The sequence below is a fragment of the Astatotilapia calliptera genome, chromosome 8 (assembly GCF_964374335.1).
Source record: "Astatotilapia calliptera chromosome 8, fAstCal68.1, whole genome shotgun sequence".
Taxonomy (NCBI): Eukaryota; Metazoa; Chordata; class Actinopteri; order Cichliformes; family Cichlidae; genus Astatotilapia; species Astatotilapia calliptera.
Window position 1 is genome coordinate 13,487,615 of NC_137429.1, and position 22,270 is coordinate 13,509,884.

Consider the following 22,270-nt stretch of genomic DNA (forward strand, 5'->3'; position numbering starts at 1 on the left):
ACTCCTGGGAAAATTGTGGCATTGTGTTAACATACCTTCAAACTGCACAAACACTAATGTGAACACTGAGGGGCTTTTGATTTTTTATTAGCGTTACTCTATTTTAAGTTGTAGTTTAAACCAAACCTGTGGTTTGATTTAAACCAGTGTTTCCTTAAATTGCGGAGCACAGATCTTCTGCTGGGCAGACAGAATGACTACTGGGGCCATCTGAGAAAACTTTGGAAAGCAACTGATCAAAATGAAGCATTAACCTCCAGAGGTGAAAAACAAAGCCAGAAATGTTAAAAAAATGAAAATGCAACTGTGCTTTCATTGATGCACCTTGCTAACCATGCTCGATAACCTTAGCTGATAGCTTAGCATTTGACCCCCCAAACCTGGTTACGGGCCAAAATGCTAAAGTTGAGGCTTTGAAATGCATAGTCCAAAGACAACAGGTGACATGATGGTGTATACATCCATCTTTTATCTACAGTCTGTGCTGTGGGATGTACTCTAACGGAGGCTTAAATTTAATAAGGCCAGCTTGACGTCATATCTCTACATGTGAATTAGTTTCATTCTATTAATCTTTTTTTTAACCACCTCACAGGTTGTTTTCTCTTTCTTCCACTTGGTGGAGCTAAATAGCTTTACTGGCTTTGTCAGAGCCAGTGAGCTGGGACGTGTTTTTTACCTATTTTCTTTCTCTGTGTCTCCATATTGTGTTCCGTTGAGCTGATGAACTGTACTGTGCACACAAACGAGCAAATTAAACCTGCAGTTTAAGTCCAGGAGATGCGAGTAGTGCGCTGCATTCAAAAAATCCTGCACAGCCAAGAGAGAGTTGAGGATGACTTAATTACACTAATAATTATGATAAAAGGTTTATCATAATTATTATCATAAAAAAAGAAAATATTATCCTTTTAAGCTGATGCATGCACAGACTGAGTGTACAGCAAAATGGGCTCATGGACAATATTTTAATAAAGACTAATTAAAGGGTTACACGATCGACTGTAAATCAAATGTATTTTGCAGAAAAGCAGATCTCTGATTGTCTGTTTTATGTGTTTTTCATTCATCACATTTTTAACATTCAAAACATAAACTCAGCAGGAGTTAGTCAGTGTTCTCAAAGGGTGGTTTCAGACAGTTTTTTTTCTACTTTTGAATCAATATTACAATATTAATGAGAATGGATATCGTTAATACAATAATCACGAGTGCTGTGAGCACACAAGCCCCACTGACCTATAGTTGACTTAGTAGACTAGACTTAGTATAGTAGACTTTTTCTTTTCTTTAAACACCATGCTTTAACTTTAATGTCTCAAATTATGTGGTTATAACATCCAGTGTATTATAAAGAATAACTAAAAAATCATGTTTCATATCTTCAAAGAAAATGATATTAACGCACTAGAAATTTTCAATTTACTCCAAACCACATGATGGCAGTTTATCTTTGTGGTTTTCCACTGGGTGTCACAAACAGGAAATTCTGTGCCCTCTACTGGCTTATAGGAACTGAGTTCACCCATATTACTTTTTAAAATATAATTTTTATCATTTTGCCACAGTGATATGCAGTCATGTGGATCCTTTTGGTTTTATTTTAATAAGCAAAACATTTCCTTTGCTGCCAAGAGTTTTCTATTCAATGTTAATGTTGATGTTATGTTTGAATGCCTGACTACCTTTACACTGGGAAGTATATAGCACTTCTCAAATATTAAATATATTCTTATTGCCTCTGCCAAAAAGGTTATGTTGTTGGTAGTGCTTGGGTGCATCTTTTTTCTGTAAACATGATTGCTAGAAAAGTTTTGAATGCATTCTGATCAAGCTTTGTAGGGGTGTAAAATTTGTCAATGTAATGATTTATTGGTGGAAAATTGACAAATCCGTTTTATAAATTAGAAACTATGATTCTTACAAGTGTGGTGTTTATGGTCAACATATAGAGAGTACCATATCTGAAGACTTAAACCTCTTTTTGACTTCTGACATTACCTTAAAGCTCGACAGAGTGATCTTAAGGTCAAAGTGGTAATAATGCTATGTAGAGCTATTTACAACGATGTTTCTTACTACCATTGTCTGTATTTACAACATATAGGTATATAGGAAATGACATATGATGATATATTGGGATTTCTGATCTTATTTGACTTCTTCAAGGTCAAATAAGATGAAACTTTCATAAAATAACTAGCTTCAAAAGTTGATTCTGTTCATCTAGATGTAGCGTTTTCAGTGGGTGAAACGTTTCGTTACTCATCCAAATGACTATCCTTGTATTGGCAACATTTAGGATAAAATACTGGTATATGGGGTTTCTAAATATCACCTTAACATCTGCATCCAACTATCCTGTCACATATGACCTCACTTTCACATTTCACATTTTCATATTGACCCCAAAATGTGTTATAAACTGCAAACATCTTAAAGTACGATTAAAAAGAACAAAGATAACAAAATTAATATGCACAAAACACAAAACTATCCCCTTAAAAGTGCCTCGGTGAAGGTTTGCACTCTCTTTGTGCTTCTCGTTAAATTTTGTGCTCTTGATTTCAACTTTTACGATTTCAGTGGGCTCTCAACGGATGGACAAAAAGCTGCTTTTGGAGATCTAAACCTTTATTATGGGCTGCACAACAAAACAATTCTCATTCAAAACAAAAAAACAAACACCTTATCTAACATCGTAGTACAGGTGGGTGTTTTGTCTCAAATCCCTGATAAAATGTCTCCTCGGAATGATTTCTACATATTTACAAGCAAATAATTATTAGTTATTGCGTGACAGTAGAGGCCTGCACATGATTCGCTGCCTTCTCAGAGAGGATTGTCGAAGTGCATTATTTCCATCCTTTATTCTTCAGCTTTGTTCAGTAGCGTCAGTCTTTTCCTCTGTATGTGATGTTCGTAAAGGTTGATGTCGCTCCCTTGTAAAGAGGATTGTGCCCCTGTTAGTCAAACACACACGAGGAGATACGAGTCAAGGGGCGGTTTATGGTAATGACACAATAGAAAAGTCCACATTTAAAACAGCTATTTCATGTCATCATTTAAGCAGACATGCTAACTTGAGTGTGTGGTTTTGTGTTACTTGTGAGCAACTTAAACCTACTGTGATTCCTTGTGGTTTGAGGCCTGTGGGATTTAGTTGTGTTCTTTAGGCCACAAACAGGCTTATTACCAGTAAAGGCTGATTAGCGCTGGCTAATTTAAACCCAGCCCTTCCGTTGGCTGCTTTTTTGTTCTGTTGGTAGTAACAGCATGTAACAGAAATAATAAAAAACATCTTCAGACAACGGGAGCAAGACACTGCGTGTGTGGGCTCTTTGTGTGTGTGTGTGAGTATGTGTGTATAGGAAGGTGCAGGCATGTTTGCATACTTGAGTGTGTGCAAAGACTGCATTGAATCCTCAGTGCTTTCTATGATAATATTAAACAAATGCTGCACTTGCAGTTTCCCAATTCACTACTTCAGAGTCCGTTCACTTACTGTTTCCCACTTGGCGCGAGCGCGTTCTTCCTCAAATTTGGCAAACTCCCGTCTGTCGTGGATGGTAACCAGCAGCTTCCAGATAAGCAGAGCGGCCAAGCCCAGGAACAAAATGGCTCCTGCCACTGACAGAAGCACTACCAAAATGTCTGGACCCTTGGGGCAGTCTAAACAGAAGGAGGAAGTGATAAAGGAATGAGCAGATAAGCCAGAGGTCAGGCCAGAGGAAATGATTTTATAACTGTGTTTCATCTCTGGTTCTTATTGATTTAATCTCGCTAATATCGCAACGTAGTCCCCTACTAACTGCAGTGAGTTTTCAGAGTCAGCGGTTATAACGCCTGTTATAAAGGCAGATGTACAGCTTTAAACTTAATAGCATGGTTCTTTTTAGCATGGCTGACAGTTTTCTAATTGCCATCAGGTTTTTAAGTGACGGAAGAGAACAAGGGAAGCGTAACAGTCCTGAACAGGATGTTAAAGACCAGAGAGAAGAGTGGAAGATGGCCCAAAGTGGAAAACGGTAACATCTTACAGCAAGGCCACAATCCTCTCCTCCCTCACTGCGGTCAGGCAAAACTCTCCAGTACTCTGATTTGCACAATGTCGCACAATGACGGGCATTACGCTCCTTCAAAGAGTCACGGACATGAACCACTTCAAAAGTGGAACAACTCATCACATTTGCTAGCCTTGTTCGCATGACTAATTTCTCTTCAATAATTCCCCCAAGTTTTACAGTCAAGTAGAGGGACTGCGAAAGTTTAAGTTGCTTGTAAGGTTTGGGAATTTGAGGAGCAAAAGTGTCTTTTATATCTCTCACAATCTCTTACAGTAGTTCACTAATGTTTTGGCTACAAGTTTTGAGGCTTAATTAGTCCCCAGAGTGCAATCTTGCTCCAAAAAAGGTCTGCAGAAGTTCCTACAGTATGAGTTATTTCACATGAGAAACTTCTAGATCTTTATTTTTCCACTGCGGTCTACTTGGTCAATTAAAGCGTATGTGACTCAATCAAAAAAGCTGATGAACTGAAAAATATTTGAGCCAAAATGTGATGACAGATATGAGGTAATCAAATATTATTCAACCACCCCCATATGGTCCTAAATTTAGAGTTCTCAGCATAAAGAAAATGACATTTTAAAGTTTTTTCTTAAGCTTCTCAAAAATGTGTAATGAATTAATACTAATCACACGTAGAAAGCATCAGCATTATGTGAATTTCTCCCTGAGGATGAATAAAGCATCCATACATCATTATTAACTTATTTTCTGGTCACCAGATGAGTCTCAGTGTGATATTTAGCTTGAACTTTTTATTTTTAATGCAATCTGATGCAAGCCTACTATGAAGTTTTGTCATTAAAAAAGTGTTATGGTGCTGCAGTGAATAAATATGTGGTACGCATGTATACACCGGACAACCAAATGATGAGGCGAAAGATGCCAACGTGTTAAACAGTAAGAATGCTCCTAGAGCTGTAATGCTCTATGGGTTCCTCATAATGTCGGTATATCTGTGTGGCGTGTGGTTACATGCACATATGCACGTGAAAAGCGGTGTTGGGCAACCAAAGCAACGAGGGCGAACTTTTACAGCCAACATCAAAGCTGCTCTCATCTTCCTCCTTCTATCATTATAAATTAGCTCTACTTCCTGCTCTTCAGCCGACCCTTTAATGCTCATAGCCCATCAAAGTCTACATGGAAATCAGTCTTGGCTGACACTATTGATTAATGTGATTTACCAACTTTTTCTTATGTTGTCTCGATTTTTTTTTTAAAGCTTAGACAGCTTTGAAGGGTGAGTGATACAGCTTCACATTTCCTTCGCTGTTCTTTTGGTTACTTATTTTCTTCCATATCCTCAAGAGGAGAGCACGAGAGGGCTTTCTCTCTGCGATATGTATAGTCAGCATGTTCCCAGAGGAGCTGGGCAGCTATTTACAGCCCTCTTTGACACGGCAGGGTGCCCCGTGTTCAAGGCAAATTGTGGTGTATTTCTCTGATACCCAGTTGTGCTTAAATTAAACACACACATTCATTAAAAGTAGACCCAAGTACAGATTTTCTCTGAGGGCAGAAAGCTATTTTACTGCCCCACACTTTTTCTATTTGGCCACTTAACAAGTGAGAGAGTAGGCATCGGGGAAGTGACAGCTTGTAGTTGGGTGAACACAAAGCACTAAAAAGTTTTGCCAGAAATTTAAAAAATGCAGATGATGGTGAAAGATTGTTATTGCAGGTTTATCCTCATCTATTCAGCATTTGTGTTGATTACATCTGGTAAAAAAAGCAACAGATTCATATTTATAACCCATAATATTAAATTACATTAAATTAGCAATTAAAAGTAGAGATGAATCTATTGACTGGCTAGGGAATGGAATCAGATTACTCCCTTTCATGCACGTACAACACGTACACAGTGGCGCAGGCAAATAGTTGCACGTGTACTCACAGTCATACACTAACATGAGTGAAGACGCAAGTTTGCCACAGTAAACCATGGGGGGGAGTCACTATGAAAACATTTTTAACAAAAAACCTAATCACATACTTAAAACAACCATACCCAGCTATAATGGACATTTTAAAGAAGCTAACACCGGCAAAGCACTTAATGTTTCTTACCTGGCTCTTTGACAACAAAGAGGATGGATTTGCCACTGGCATCTTCATAATACTGAAAACGCTCCACGCAATCGTTCTCATCTTTGTAGGTGCAATTCACCGCATTTGTGTCATGGAGCTCTGTGTGGAAAAATGTTGACGTTACATTACAAGTTAGACAAAATGACCCCTTTAATGGATTGTTCCACCTTGTGCATTTATGGAATTATTATTAACATTAACCAGCAGTGCCAAAATACAAATCATCTCACCTAATTCATCCACAAGAACAATCTCATCCTTGCAGATTCGAGAGCAGGTTTTGTCCTCAATCAGTTTGCCCCTCTTGAAGTGCTTACACTCCACACACTCCCTGTTAAAATGTAAAATATCAACAATCAGTTGATTTAAAGGAGCTAAATTGAATATCTCTGTATGTAAACTCACTTCTTCATGGTACAGGCGTCGGGGCAGGTGGGACACTTGTCACACGTGGCTCCGTAGGCACCTGGTTGCGTGCACTCGCAGGCTCCGCACACGCACTGACCCCTCCCGCTGCACAGGAGGCCCAGGCTGGACATACAAGTGTCTGTACGTCTGGAGCAGTTACAGTTCTCACCCTGCCAGTCTGGTGCGCACTGGCAGAAGCCACAGTTACAGACACCGTGCCCTGAGAATAAACAAAAAACAAGAGGAGGACAATATGACAAGAAATTTTATGTGAAAAAGAGGGCGCAGCACGAGTTGGGGAAGAAGGACGCTTTTGGCATCTGGGATGGTTGTAACGTCAATCATTTGGCATCACATAGTTTACACACTGTCTTACACAAACATATTTATTTTGTTGCAAGTTTTGACAAAAGCTTATACACATGCTCATTATTTTCATGACTTTATTATTAAAGAAATTAATGTTATGTACCATTTTATAATCTGCTGGGCGTAAGGTACCTTTACAAACTCTCAAATTTAAAATAAATGCAATTGGGTAGTCCTTTTTTAGGTGGTCAGCATGAGTTAGTAATGGCTGGCCACTGCTTATTAAATGGTTATGACTGAACTAACCACAAACCTGTGTCATACAATTCTTTTTGCCCTATTTACGGGCTCTTCTCTGTACCTTGAAAAAGATTTACCATGTTGCTTAGCCTTCAAACACTTCAAACCCAGCATCTACAGCCATGCTGAAGTCAAGCTAGCATTTCATGGCAATAATAATAGCCAGAAATCTAACCCAAATTAAATTTAAAGGTTTAATTCAATTCAGTTTTATTTATAAAGCACTAAATTCCAACAAAAGATGCCACAATAATCCAGCAAAAACCCAACAATTAGAAGACTTTTTAATTGTAGCTAGTTAAAAATAAGTATTATTTCTTGCAGACATTCAGTGGTCCTGTAAGTTCATGACTTTACACTGGAAACACTGGAAACCAGAAGCGGAATATTAAACTGCTAGAGGTTAAAAACCTATTTCACTGTTTGTCTGCGGTGACTGCATTGCTTTTATATTTGGCTGCGTGATGAAGCGCATATCTGAGCAAATTTGTACACATTGTCTTTTTGTTATTCCACGAAACTCTGTGTGAATGTGAGTGTACATGCCAGTAAGAGAGCCGGGGCAAAAACATTGTGGCTTTCCACCACAAAAAACAATGCCCAGATAAACAATGACACAGGAAGCTGCTTGGCACAGTCTAACTGGATAAAGGATGATCCATGGATAAACTGTCATTATCACATGGCCACAAGACCTCTAGCTTTTAATTAGATCATTCTGTGGAGGAAAGTACAATGGTCCACACACTGAATAAGATATTTCAAGACAACAGAAGACTATGTGTGTTCTGCACACACATAGTCTCTGAACATTTCCAGTACTCTCCCTCTTGGCCAAACATGAGTTTATTTTTAGCGTCATTACACCACACTAGCCAATGAGTAAGAATAAAGGTATTTTCATGTTACTCTATGGACTTTGGGGTGCACAGGAAAACATTTCCTTGTGAGACCGGCTGAGATGGATGTGGATAGTTTTTAGTGGCATATGAGCTCTACTTAAAAACTACCTAATACAAGCTGCTTAGCAAATAAATTCAACCTAAATAGCATCAGGAGGTACTAGTGCATAAGTGTAATAACACTATGTCTACATGATATGAAAAGTTGCATTTGTATCAAAATATCTGTCATATAATTAAAAACAAAACAAAAACAAACCAAGAAACAGAACTGAACTATAAAAACGAAACTGAACTGATTGAACCCATGCTGGAAACTAAATTAAACTAAACAGAATATATAAAAATGTAATGTAACATTGTGAAAGCTGTTCACCAGATGTGGAGTTCAGGGTCAATTAGCTTAGTTAGCTTAGCTTCCTTGTTAGCAAAAAGCAAAGAAATAAAGCTAGCCTGGTTATCCTTGCAGCTGTTGTTTTTAATTTTCTTTTGGCACAAATTAAAAATGGGAAAAATAAAACAGTAAGTTTTTAAGTAAGTTTGTGATCTCTGCACTTGGATAACATTTCCCCCTGCATTCAGTGTTTATGCTAAGCTAGCTGCGAACAATAGTAAGAACGTTAAAAAAAACAAAGAAAACTTTATTCTTACTTTGTTGCTGTTACAAGACTGCAACAGACAGTCATAAAAAACACCTCACCGATCTTATCAAAGCATTCAAATGAAATAGTAAAGACATTAAATGCTGGTAATGTTGGGTTTAGTTTAAGGGAAAGTGGCAAAAACTGATTACATGTTGGATTTTTACTAATCGGGTCCTCATTAATGGGGTTTGGAATTAACAACACGCAAGCACTGCATTAATGACACGAGATTGATCATTTCATCAAACTTCTAAAGCAATAAACTTTTTTATTTTTTTACCATTACCTCTATTCTAACATGAGCCAAAATGTCTTGCCAGCAAACCCAATGATGCTTAGTCTCACGTGCATAATAGTTTTTCTTGAACATGTAGGCATTTTTTACATGACAGCATGTGATGTCATTCTGATACTTTCATGGTTTTGACACAGCAGCATGGTTTTTATTTAAAAGCACTAAAACATTGAAAGTAATAAAAAGTAAAGTGATAACCTCACCTCACTGTTTGAAAATCTCAACCACAACAAAGACACAAAATCTCTTGCGTAGAAGAAAATCACCATCAGTATGTTTTGTTGTGTGTTCATGAATCCCTTCAAATTCTTTAGTACAAAAGGTTTGGATGACACAAACATATAACCTGAGCTGACACTCACACGTAGTGCACATACACCAAACCAGATGTTTATTGTGAATGTAGCCCATATCCAGAGGGGAGAGTTTTTACTGTATATAATTCTTCCCAGATGAGGTGGGTGGCAAGTCAGTGTGGTGAAAGGGACAAACGACCTCAGCTATAAAAGTGCGCGCATTCTACAAAACTCTACCACAACCATACAGAAAAATCAAGATAGAAGTCAGTGGGTCATTTCGACCCACTACAGCTTTCGGGGGGGAACAGCTAAGGTTGGGCTATCTCTTGGCTGGGTATATCTCAGTTGTTTGCCAGCAACTTCACAGACCACTGTGGCCGGCCAAAAATAATAATAGAAAAAAAGTCCAGCACATACAATCTCTCCTGCACTACTTGCTGCCCTCACTAAACCCCAATGCACCATTTTGAAGTTAATCCTTGAACAGAGCTACTCCCATTTCTAGTCTTCCTTTAAAAAGCAAATACTGGTTAATAATTAAAGATATCTACAGCAGGAAATTGAATATTTATAGGGAATAACAGACTATATTAGACTGTCTTAATATTTTTTGTATGTGGACTGATTCTTATATAGCATTTTTCTACTCTCCCGGAGTACTCAAAGCGCTCTATACAACATTCACCAAATCACACCCGTTCTCACAATCACTTTCTCTTTACATAGTGCTTTCTAAATACATTCATACTCTGATGGGTGCATCGAAGAGCAACTTGGGGTTAGTATCATGCCCAAGTATACTTGACATGCAGACTGGAGGAGCCAGGGAATGAACCACCAACCTTCCACTCAGTAGATGACCTGCTCTACCTCCTGAGCTACAGCCTGTTGACTAAACTGTTGACCATTAAGCACATCACTGATTAATACTCATTCATTTAAAATCCTAAAGCAAAGTAAATACACAAGAAGCCTGCATGTCTTTCTTACTGTAACTCATGAGGCCTTACCCGAGCAGAGTTCTCCCTTGTAGCGCAGGCAGTTGAAGTCATCACACTCACACAGCTTTCCCCACACTTTCCCAAAGTCACTGCTGTGGCACACGCACTGGCCACACACGCAGTCTCCGCGGCCGCTGCAGATAGCCGACTGAGGTCCTCCGGATCCTGCAGGTCCACTGCAGCGATCCTGCGCCATGGGGTTGTAATCGCCTTCGGCACATTCGCAATGTGGTCCTAAGCGACCTGGGTGGCACAGGCATATGCCACACTCAAAGGTGCCATTGCCGTTGCTACATTTGGGGCTATCAGGCTGGGCTTTGGCCTGGCACTTGCAGTCGCACTCAAAGGTGACAGTGATGGAGAGGGCATCCTTGAAGCCCACAGGTTTGATGATAAAGGTTTTCTTTTTTTTGGATGGGCAACCACGAGCACGAGCCTCCACACTGAAAGAGACCTGCCAAAGAGCACAGAAGCGTAAAGAAAAAAGGAGACACTTATACTAATTTTTACTTGTTTCTTTTTTTTTTTATGGCATCCAGACTCAGCATTATCTAATCGCTGTCAGAGAAAACAGCACAAAGCAGATGTAACACAAGGAATGCCTCCAAATGTATTTAGTCAAAGTAATTGTTCATTCAGTGTTGCATGCCAGATCTGGTAAATGTGGGGAGTTACTACATCTGGAGAGATGGCCATATATGGAAATAATAATACCAGCTGAGGTAAAGAGAAAGAAATGTGTAGAGGCCAGAAAATGTCACCTGGAGTGAAGAAAGACAAAGAAAAATAGCCATAGACGCTTAGATAAAGAAAAATGCAAAAACTAACAAAGAGAACTATTTAAAAAAGGATCTTAAGACAAAAAAACATGAAGAATAAAAAATAAAGTTAGAGACTGTCATTTGTTTTTCCATCTTTTACTCCTTGACACTATGAGAAAAAGGGAAAATCCAACTCAGATAGAAGAAATAAGGGAAATGGAAACATACCAAAAAAAAAGACCCATATGGAACTAATTTGTTATTTTTGTTTATAGGGAACAATGGTCTCTCGAGATGGGTTATATTCTGAGTACAAGCAGAATCTTTTAAATATGAATTGTTAAAATATTCCTTGAAAAAACTAAATGTGTTTAGGCGACTGTGTCCTTCTTTAAATAATTACAGTAACAAAAAAAAACTACACTGAAAGTAAGTTAATTAGTCTCATGAAGGATGTTTTCCTGAGTGTGGCCTGTACAGTATGTAAACAATCACGATCACTGTACATCCTTATCTGAAACAAATAAAGCAAGGAAACAACCATGTACAGTCAACTAGGTGCGACAGAGGTTATGGTTAACACCTGTAGATAAAGATCACAGTCAGATTACTGCCTTTCTCCCCTTTCTGTGGTAATTCAGAATCTACCTTATTAATCCTAAATCTTCTTTTATGTGTGTAAAGTTTTAGGCCACCTTTCTTTGGTTACTCATGTTGTGACTACATTGTAGAAAAAGTGCAGTATTAATCTGAATATATAACTAGCTTTATATGTAATACTCCATTTAGTCAAAATATCACTGAACAAGCATTGGCCAGCCATTACTAACTCATGCTGACCACCTAAACAAGGTCCACCCAGTTGCATTTATTTGAACTATTTTATATAACTGTTGATAAAGATCATAAGTATTGTGAGTATTATGAGTAGATCATGAGTATTACAGTAATGGGAAAAAGTTCACCCTCTTTCAATTCTAAGATTTTACACATGAGAACACAATACAAAGTCCTTAGCAGGTCCTAAAATGATTTGAATATAAGTTCTGATGAACAGCAACACATGAAATATAACACTGTGTTATTAGTTATGTGGCAAAAACGAAACCAAAATGGAGAAGCAGTGTATGAAAAACCATGTACGCCCATGTGCGGGCTAACGCCCACTCACATCCTCGGCCTTCTGCCCTCAGGAAATCACATGATAGGGTGGGGCTAGGTTTCACAATGAGTTCACCTGAAACCTTGGCTGATTGTGTCCTACACCTGTTTTCACACCTTGGCTCGTGTCATTAGGTAGAGAATCATTAGGGGTCCCTATGGGGGACACGCCCATAGGGCTTAAATCTGGGACTCTCCACCATTTGACCCTAGAACTGAAGAAGCTTCTTAAGAGGTGAAACGTCTTCAAGCAACTTAAAGAAGTCCAGACGCTTTTCTTTCCAAGCTCCTTAGACTATGATGAGCTGGAGAACCATCACAGACATGTACACCCTTACTGTTTCCATAGCAACAGGATATATAACAGCCAGGTCGAATTCATTTTCACTTTGGCAGATGGCCGCGCTGCCTGTACTGGAGGTTTCTTCCTGTTAAAAGGGAGTTTTTCCTTCCCACTGTTGCCAAAGCTCTCGCTCATATGGGGGTCATATGATTGTTGGGAGCTTTCTCTGATTTTTTTGTATTATCGTAGAGCCTTACAGTATAAGGTGTCTTGAGGCGACTGTTGTTGTAATTTGGCGACATATAAGTAAAACTGAATTAAATTTAATTTAATAAACTGATAATCAGTGGTTTGTGTAGTTTGTTGGTCTGGCGCATTCAGTTATGTGTGATTTCCAAACAATATATAATCCATTATTCTACAATGAGAAAGATGATTTATAAATAGCAAACATTCAAGCAGTTACCAGTCTCCCCAGGAATGGACTGTTGGAACGTCCAGTACTCAGAGAAACTGTAAAAAACACAACTCAGACTCTACAGGCCTCTTTTAGCATGTTAAATGTTAAAGTTTGTGACAGTAAAATTAGAAAAAGACTGACCAAGTATGACGTGTTTGGAACTTTTTCCAGGAAAAGGCCTCTTTCTCCAGGCCTCTCTAAACAGAACATGGCAGTATGGCTTAGAAATGCTGTGGGGGGGGACACCTTAACAAAGCGCTACATGAATGAAGGCTTGAAAATCTCAATTAAGGAGGTGGTCATGATGATACAAACTAATGAATCATGGGGCGTGCTTAGTTTTTTACACACAACTTCGGTTTTTGTTCATTAATCATGTGTTGCTGTTCATCTAATGAGATGAGATTTAGTGAGATTTAGAACATGGTAAAGACCAGAGCTGCCTTATAAGAGTCCAAAAGTAAAAATATGAAAATGGGAACTCCACTCCAACTCATACTGTGGTGATTTTGCTGTACTGACCACAGATAGACGTACAGCCACGTCTCTGTAATATGAAGCCAAACCTTGTAGTTGCAGTGCAAAGTCTAGAAGAACTAACCGTATCTCCTATTTTGAGCCCAGAGCAGGATTTGAAGCCAGGAATGACCTCTCCATTCAGGCAGGTGGCGTTGAAGGAAAGAGACAGTTCCTCTGGGACGCCTTGCAGCTCCAGTTCCACCTTGGAACGAATTTTCTGACGGCAACAGAAAAAAGCAGGAAACACAAACACGCACACATAGCAGGTGGTTTTCAAGACGGGTCATTTCCTTCGCTTAAATATGAGTCAAACAAGTAACTCATAGCAAATTATACACGACATCTTACTGACTTCTCTAATGACTTTATATTTGAGTGTATATTGCAGCGCAAACAGCTAGAATTACTTTTCAGCTCATTCACCTGCATAATAAACTCACATTCAACATAAATAATGAAACCCAGCCAACAGCCTCCTACATTTGGTCAGCTTCACACTTCAGCCACTGGGGAATTTCTCCCGAGACTCTGACTCTACACTGCGTATGACTCACATGCTGTGGGTGTGTGTCAACAAGCACATGTCATCCCCTCAAACACTGTCTCGCCAAGGATGTGTGAGCGTGTGTGTCTGCATGTGCGTGTGTGTTGCACTCACTTTGTACGCCTTTAATATGAGCTGAATAACATTTCCCGAGTCATTGGACAGCGTTCCCACTGTGGTGCCAGGAATCAGCTCACTGTAGTTCTACAACGCACGCAGACAGAGAGACTGTTCTAATCCTGCATCATCAGGGAGTCTTTTAATCATTTATCGATTGCTGCAAATGTCATCTGAATCTCATTAGTTGCAAACATAGAATGCACCCATCCAATACCCACCGAATAAAGATTGCTAATTATTTGATATTAAATCATTACTGTCAAGATGATATTTTACTACATTTTCATTAGTTAATTTGTTCCAATGGATTGCTGTTATATTATCCATCCATCTTGTTGTCCCATTCATGGTTGTGGTAGGCTTACCACAGGGTGCTATGTGACAGACTGCACAGGATAACACAAAGAGACAGACAACTATTCACATTTACATTCACACCTTTGGGCAATTTTAGAATCACCATTTAACCAAACTCCACCAACTGCACGTAAATGGTAAGTGTCTAAGTGCTTTCTATCTAACATTTACACCCATTCAAACTCTGATGAACCCATCAGAAAGCAACTCAAGGTTCAGTATTTTGCCCAAGATACCAGAGTATCCAAAGAAAACCCACAGACTCCACACAGAAGGGCTCCAGGTGGACCTTCTTCCTGTGAGGCAACATTGCTAACCACCGTGCTACCATGCTACTGAAAATTATAAACAGTAATTTATACTGCAAGTAAAACTAATGCTAAAATATTTGTATGTTTTTTCAGTTGTTTTCTGAGTAAATGGCAGAGCAAGTACAAAAAGAAAAACCAATAGTGGGTATTTAGAGAAATTAAGCCACTGTTTCCGCTAGCTTCTGTGGTTTGGTTGATTTTTTCAGTTGCGAGTTATTAGTGCATGAAAGTCGCATGTACCCAGTTATCTTTTTGTGACTTTACAGTCACATTTTTCTTTCATTTATCAGTTTGGACTCATTTTATGTAATTATTATATTTTCTTGTTTTATTTTTTATTTCTGTTCTTAGCCTCTATGACTGATTCCATGTTTTCACCTGTAATTTCCTGCTAATACTAACTTTACTGGGAAGTTCTGTGGGTCAGCTGCTGTTGTTTTTAAATGTGCTGTATTCATAAAAGCTACTTGACTCGACATGCAACAGTTTCCATCCAGTAGCCAAAACTATGTATAAAATACTGTTTGACACCAGTTGGATGTACTAGTGTTTCCAGTTTTGGAAAAACTGACTTTGTCTCCTTCGGTGTCTGAGTAGTGTGCAAACAGTGATTTCCAATGCAGCTTCCAAGAATGTTTCATTTTTTTAAAAAACAGTGAGGTTCAGTGGACTTCTCTGAAAACACTACTTCTTATTAAAAGAGGATATTTGTTTTCATTTTTAAAAAATGCTTAGTTTATGTTTGCATTTTTTGTTTTTTGAGCAATTATGTTGTAACAGAAGGGGATCGTGTCCACTGCAGAGCTCCTCACCTGGTAAAGGGCAACCACAGGGTTGGTGACTGCAAAGATGAGGTTGATGTTGTTCTCTGACATCTTCTCCGTGATCAGAGCAAGAGATGGATAATCCTGTGGTAACAAAAGGACAATGAAGTTAGCACATACCGCTTACGTGGTTTCCCTTCATTGCCGTCTGTGCACACAAATACTCGGCTTTAATATGTGCTAACCATGGTCGTAGACTTGCTGTACATATTATCAGAGTTCAGGTGGCATCGTCCATCGTTGGGCTGCACGATTCCAGCCAGACGACCATCCAGAGCCACGTGAGTCTTTGCGTCTGAGGTGAAGATCAGAAGGTGGGAAGCATCTGGACGCCAGCCGATCTGCTCCTGGTTCCCATCAAACCAGGTAACAGAAAAGGAGGAAAGTAAACAATAAAGAATTTTTCAGTTCTTTTCAAACAGCAAATCTCCTTCTGATTAACTTAATTTTACCACCCAGCCTTTAAATATTTCTGAGCTTAGATGTGCGTGACGGAGGAGTAAAAGAATGCCAAACCAAATCTCAAGTTATGTCTGTGAGAAGGGGAAACGTGTGTGCTCGTGCAGTCTGCCGCTCCACCTTGCACACAGCAGCCTGGATGATGGCATCAAAGCCTCCCTCCGGGGCATCTCGGTTTCTGGACACCATCTGCTTCTTCACCTCCTCCGTGAAGCGGCCTACTTCCTCCGTCAGAGACAAGACATGTTTGTAGCCAAACTGTGGCAGACAGGTGGTATTAATGCTGCCAAGTAAAGAGAAATTAAATGTTTACTTTGACAGACAGCATCAGGGTTCATCCAAAAGTGCTGTCAACTCCAATAACTGATGACATCTCCACCATCACAATGTTTATGCACAATATAATATGTATGTAAGAAGCAAACATGTTCAGAAGTCATTCAATTAGAACAACTGCAATTTTGTTATGAAATTGAATGCAAAATCTTTACAAAATGCAGTTTACCTGCACATGTCTTCTTGGTTGGTTATGCCTTACAAACCGGCTAACTATATTTTCACATTTTTGACATCACTGGTATTTTAATGTTAAGTAATATATACATAAGCAAGAGCGGTTAAGAGTGCAAGTCCCCCTGAAGGGCAAGGCCTATACCAAAACTTTGATGCTATATGCTGATGTCAGCATCGTTTTCTGTCAGTGTGAAGTCCTGTAATGTTGCATTGAAAAAAATGCTTTAAAAAGCTCAGATATAGAGAATGCTTATGTGCTACAATGACTAATAGTCTGGAGATGATCCAATGGAAACTAAAGCTTTTTCTTAATCTGAGTGACCCTAACCTTTGACCTATGAGCTACGACCTTGAACCATTACATACTAAAATGGTGTATTTATCTTTACCCATACAATAGGAGCAGAATTTGCTGGAATCTATAAGCTGCAAAAACTTGAGATTTTAAGCTATAGTCATGCAGTGTATGATTTTGCCAAACTTTATGGTATCATTGTGAAATTGTAGGGTGTCATAATTGAAACAATAAAATGTGTGTTGTACAGTTCTCTCCATGCCCGTTCTTATGATGTAATATTCAATGTGGGTTCTTGAAAATTTTTTAAGCTATCGCTAACCTTAGGTGCTAACAATGAAGGTCAAGGTCAAATCTTCGCCCCCAAGCGCTAGCATAGAGTTGTGAAGTTTGATGAAGAGCCATTAAAAACATGTGAGTAATACAATTTTTTTAAATTGATTTTGACATTTGTTGTGACCTTGGCAAGATTTTCAACAAAATTAAATCATCTTGAGCTTTTATTGATATCTACCATCACACAAAATTTGAAAATGATATCTTGAAAACTGTGGATGCTATAAGTTGTATATAAGTCTAGAGTTGTGAGCGGTAAAGTCTGGGCACTGTTGGTCTCATGCATGTCAGTTTTTGACCAACAACCAAATTACAGCGTCATCCGAAAGCCATCAAATAACCTGGCATGGGCAAAAGGAAAAACAAAAAAAAACAATAAACCTTTAAGAGATTTCTCCTTTGTTCATAATTCATATAAAAAACTCTCTTTACTGTGAACGTACCCTCCTCTCGCTCTCCCTTTCTGCTGCAGCCTACTATAAATTCTTCACTTTTCTTATCTTTTATCAAAACATTCCTACAGTCTGGGTCTCACTTTACATGAGCGGGAAAGCAAATGACCCTGGAACCATCAAATCAACGTCACAGGAGCCTCTGGCTGCACTTATGGCACTGGGATGCTCTTCCTCCCTGAGTAGATTACCTGTGGCTGATTCACAGGAGCTGACCAAGCACTTAGGAGCCACATTGAGCCTTTAACAAGTGCTGAGGCTCCGAGACTGCTCGCGTTATTGCTGAGCAACGCTGTGTTTAAATATGTCTTCACAAGACTGACATCATCTGCGTAATGCAGGTACTTAACACACGCAGACGTAAATACTGAAACCACTGAAATCAACACCGGTGGTGACATATGAAGCGTGAAAAAACATTATGGGGAAACAACACCAGATCTGGTTTAAACCCATGATTTTATCTTAGATTTACCTGTAGCAGGGGTTCTTTACAGCCTCTTTTGGTGAAATGTACATGTAAGGTGAGAGCGGCTTGTCCACAAAAGCTCCAAAGCCCATGCGCAGGTTGCTGGTGGTGCGGTTCATGGCCTCCGCCAGGCCTTTGCCGAGCGTCCTCAGGCGGGTGAGATCATCATTCATGGAGTAGGAGAGATCCATTAAGTAGTAGAGATCTACGGGGTAGTCCTCCACCTGCCGCACCTTCACTGTGAAACGTTTAGCATCATCTAGAAAATGAGATGAAGAAATAGTTAAACACTGCTTCCTGATTTTACTGTTCTTCTCGTTCCCTCAGAGAGAACAGTTTCACTCATTTCCTGTGAAACTGTGTAAAAAACCTTATATCCTTATATGTAGGTGCTCACCCGGCCTGAGGGTGATGTGTATTTTCTGAGGCTTTATCTGGGTGACAACTTGCGTCGCTCCCGCTGCCTTGTTGCTGAGGGGCCGGTCCTCGATCACCTGCAGTTTGCTGGTTGGAAACTCCAGGGCTGATGTGGTACAGCCCGCTGCCAGCAGATTACTTTTCAAATCACAGCGGGACAGGCCAGCAACTCCTTGGCCAAAGTCCTGAAAAAAGATGTAGGACATTTTAAAGAGAAAAGCAGACTCGTTGATCTGAATGTAGATTAATTTCCAGTTGTAATTAAATTCAAGAAAAGGGGAGCATATCTGACTGATTTAAAGAGTAAAGTGGAACGGGGAGGACCAGGAGTCTAAAACGGCCTAATCTTATGTTTCCTTTTAGTACTTCAATAAACTTTGCACCCGAAAGAAGTTCAACCAGTTCCTCTCTTGTAGAGGCTGAAGTCATCCTGAAAAAGTATGTTGACTCCCATACTTAATTTCACTATATTAAATCACTGCACTCATTGGTTTGAACCAGAAAATATGACTGTATCCTCGTACACTAACAAGATGTCAGTCACTGAGTTCTGAGTCCCTGGACTCACATAAGCATCCTACTCAGAGTCAGTGAAGCAGTTAAAACCCTTCATTTTCTGTCCTTCTAACTTTGAAAGAGACATGTTGTCTTGTTCACAAATCCAAACCCAAATATTTTAAAATGTGCATGGAGTCAAAGACTAGAAGTGGCTTCACCACAGAGACCACTGAGAGTGTTCTTCCAAACCAGATTATAGCTGGCTGATGAAGAGATCTGTACCACCGTGTACCAGTCTGGTTGGCAGAAAGCTAAGCTTGTAAATGAAGTGAAGTGGGGGGAAAAAAGGGACCCAACCTCTTTGGAGCACCACGCACAGCTGGGGTGCACATCCAGACACTCCTTGCATGTGCTGGCTCCTCTGGAGGTGCAGACATTTGAACCTGGAACCAGGAGAAGAAGCACTAGATTGATTTAACCGATACTGATTGGTTCCTTTCACTAAGAGGAACATTTGGGATCATCTGCTTTACGTGGGTGTGAATTCTCTTGTTTTTCTGAGAGATTTCAACTTTTTGGCTTCAGAACAGAATTTTAGGTCATTTCTCGTCAAGGAAGATGAAGCTCAGAGAAAACATTCTTAAACTAGCAATGCATTACCAAGTAAAACCAGTCTCAGACATGAACATGTGTTATGCAGTGATAAAACAAAGCATTGACTGCAGCCACAAGGTGAATTGTGGTTTAAGATAAGTAAATTATCAGCTGCATGTGGCAAGCACTTTGTGTTCACTAAAGCTAGCACAAGCATCTGTGTTGTCTTGAATATAAGACTATATTTCACTGAAATAGGCTTCAACTACTGCACCAACATATGAAGAAAACAATTTTAAAGATCAACTCAAAAACTGTAAACTAAACATCTGCATTCCCAAATGCTAGGAAACAGTGACCAAGATGGTTTATGAAGATCTGTTCTGTTTTGCGAGCATGCTTGTGAGACTGCATGTATGTGCCCACTCTGTGTTATACGTTATGTTCAATCCAGTCGTTTGTGCCACTTAAAATACCTTAATAGAACTGTTATGTTATAGCTGTTGTATTTTCTGCTGCCCTCTTGGTCAGGTCTCTCTTGAAAAATGAGGCTTTTATCCGGATAAATAAAGAATTTGCCAAAAACTGATTGCAGCTTCTACCTTTCTGGCTCAAATAACTTGATATCATTCACAAAAGTTTGATGGATTACAGCAGTTTAAATGCCAGTAATCATTTCTGGCAAATACCGGCAATCACTTTTTGGCAGATGATCACTTCTTAAAGTCTTAGCAGAGTTCCTTAAAGGAAGGAAGAGACAGAAAACAGTTAAACTCACCACAAACTGCTGCTATTCCCGCAAAGAACAAAACCCACACGCACAACATCCTCTGCGTCTGGAGAGCGCTCATCGTGCTGAGGGCTCTCTGAGAGGACACAGCTCGCCAGTCAGCTGAGGTGTGTGTTTGAGGAGAAACGAGCAAGAAAAAAATACAACCCTCTGTAATCTAGGCAACTCCAAATAGAGTCAAATGTCTCAGAGCCACCCCTCTACTCCCCATGCTGAGCTCTCATTATTATACTACTAAATATAGTGGGCGGGGAAAGCGCAGCATCCAAAATTGCGACTTTAGGAAGTTTTCTGTTGGCGAAGGGCAGGTTTCGTCATCTGATATGTCAGATTAATGGAGTACGTTTTTGAAACACTGTTAATAAAGTAAGTTTCGTAGGAAAAAAACCCAATAAATTAAATATATCTAAAGCCTAAATGTTATTATTTAACGTAAAAAAAATCGGTTTCTGCTTAAATGAAGGTTGTTTTTTTGTTTTTTTTAACACAGTGGGAAATATTAAACATATGTTTTTAATTAGGATTTACCGAGTAATACCCGTGAACGTCAGGTACACCGACTGCACGCTGCCCACTAGTGGACAATAGCTGTAAGGACTGAAAAAACCACAGTGCTCCTTTTTGGCAGGTCTGAACAATTGCGTGCAGGGTGCAGGACTGGAAGAAATGTCCACTGTTTCATAAGTGAGTAATACAAATGTTTCTTTGGCGACTTAAAGGCAACAAAATTAGAAGAATTTAGTTTGTTCTGGAAAAAAAATTCATTTAAAACTAATGAAGCAAACTGACTGATGGACACATAGCGAAATAATTTAGTTTCTGCTTCTCCCTTTAAAGTCCCTAAGAAGCACTAACTTTGAATGAACTGAAGAGTTCTCCCTCATGTATGCTCTTAAAGGCTTTTATGAGGAAAGACAGATCTTTATGCACATGACAGGTTTGCTGGTATTAATGCGTCAGCCGGCTCCTTCAACTAAGATATTTTAAACTTAACTGGAGCTTATAATTCTTAGTCTGATGTTGAAATACTGTAATGGTACTCTGTGTAGTACCAGCTATGTCCAGCAGATGTCAGCCTTGCAATATGTATTTTTTTAGAGCCACTGAAAGCATCTGAATGAGTCAATGATGCATCTATGCGCTGTGTCAGACAAATGCAATTTTGCAGCTACAGTGTCAGATTTTGGCTTTTAGCAGTAAGAATGGTTATGAACACTGAACTGAATTTGTTGGGATGCAAAGATCTTTAGGAAAGGAAAAGTGGGACTGTTTGCAGGTTTTGTTAAAATCAGAAAACCCAAATAGTCCTATCTATTCCCAGTTGTTTATAAAATCACTCAAGGTAAAACTTCACGCTTGACTTCGATGACTTTATGGATGTTTTGACTTCTGGACTGAAAAACTGAGTTTTTGTTTTCGTGATGTTATAAAAAGTGGCGATGACAGATGTGTCTGGTTAGGTGAGGGGTGATTTTTGCTGGATTGTTTGACTCAAATGACAGTTACAGCTGAGCACACTTGGCCTGGCAGCGTGATGTGAATGAGACTGGCGAGCGGGATCAGAGCTTTGAGGCATAACATATGTAAACAGTGGAACTGCAGAAATACAATCACTGGCAGAGACAGTGAGGACTGGTCTCATTCACTTGAGCTTGTTTATTAGAAAGCCACTGCTGCCACATGCGAATGTAAAAGCCTTAAACAGAAAAGCACATTTTGCCTTCATCCACTTTTGTCCACCGTCACTCAGCCACATCTTTTTCTCTCCTGCTTTTCCCTCCATCCTTG

General features: G+C 39.4%; 1 protein-coding gene across 1 annotated transcript; it reads right to left on the bottom strand.

Moving 5' to 3' along the window:
- Positions 1-2,616: 2,616 nt before the first annotated feature.
- Positions 2,617-20,676, bottom strand: itgb3b (integrin beta 3b). Its single transcript, XM_080305462.1, has 15 exons — positions 20,471-20,676; positions 19,456-19,541; positions 18,581-18,785; positions 18,190-18,442; positions 16,239-16,401; positions 15,845-16,006; positions 15,648-15,743; positions 14,162-14,251; positions 13,586-13,720; positions 10,329-10,773; positions 6,567-6,789; positions 6,392-6,492; positions 6,141-6,260; positions 3,506-3,672; positions 2,617-2,963 (listed from the first exon to the last, which is right to left on the bottom strand). The coding sequence occupies exons 1-15, from the start codon at positions 20,541-20,543 to the stop codon at positions 2,895-2,897; spliced, it is 2,388 nt and encodes a 795-aa protein (XP_080161588.1). The 5' UTR covers positions 20,544-20,676; the 3' UTR covers positions 2,617-2,894.
- Between the last annotated feature and the right edge of the window lie 1,594 nt (positions 20,677-22,270).

Bases quoted from the DNA above. Each gene is read 5' to 3' on its own strand.
- itgb3b (XM_080305462.1), bottom strand. From the start codon at position 20,543: ATGAGCGCTCTCCAGACGCAGAGGATGTTGTGCGTGTGGGTTTTGTTC. The intron at 14,252-15,647 runs GTGAGGAGCTCT...CGTGCGTTGTAG, and splicing joins CTGTGGTTGCCCTTTACCAG to AACTACAGTGAGCTGATTCC. The intron at 6,790-10,328 runs GTAAGGCCTCAT...GTTTATTCTCAG, and splicing joins CAAGGGAGAACTCTGCTCGG to GGCACGGTGTCTGTAACTGT.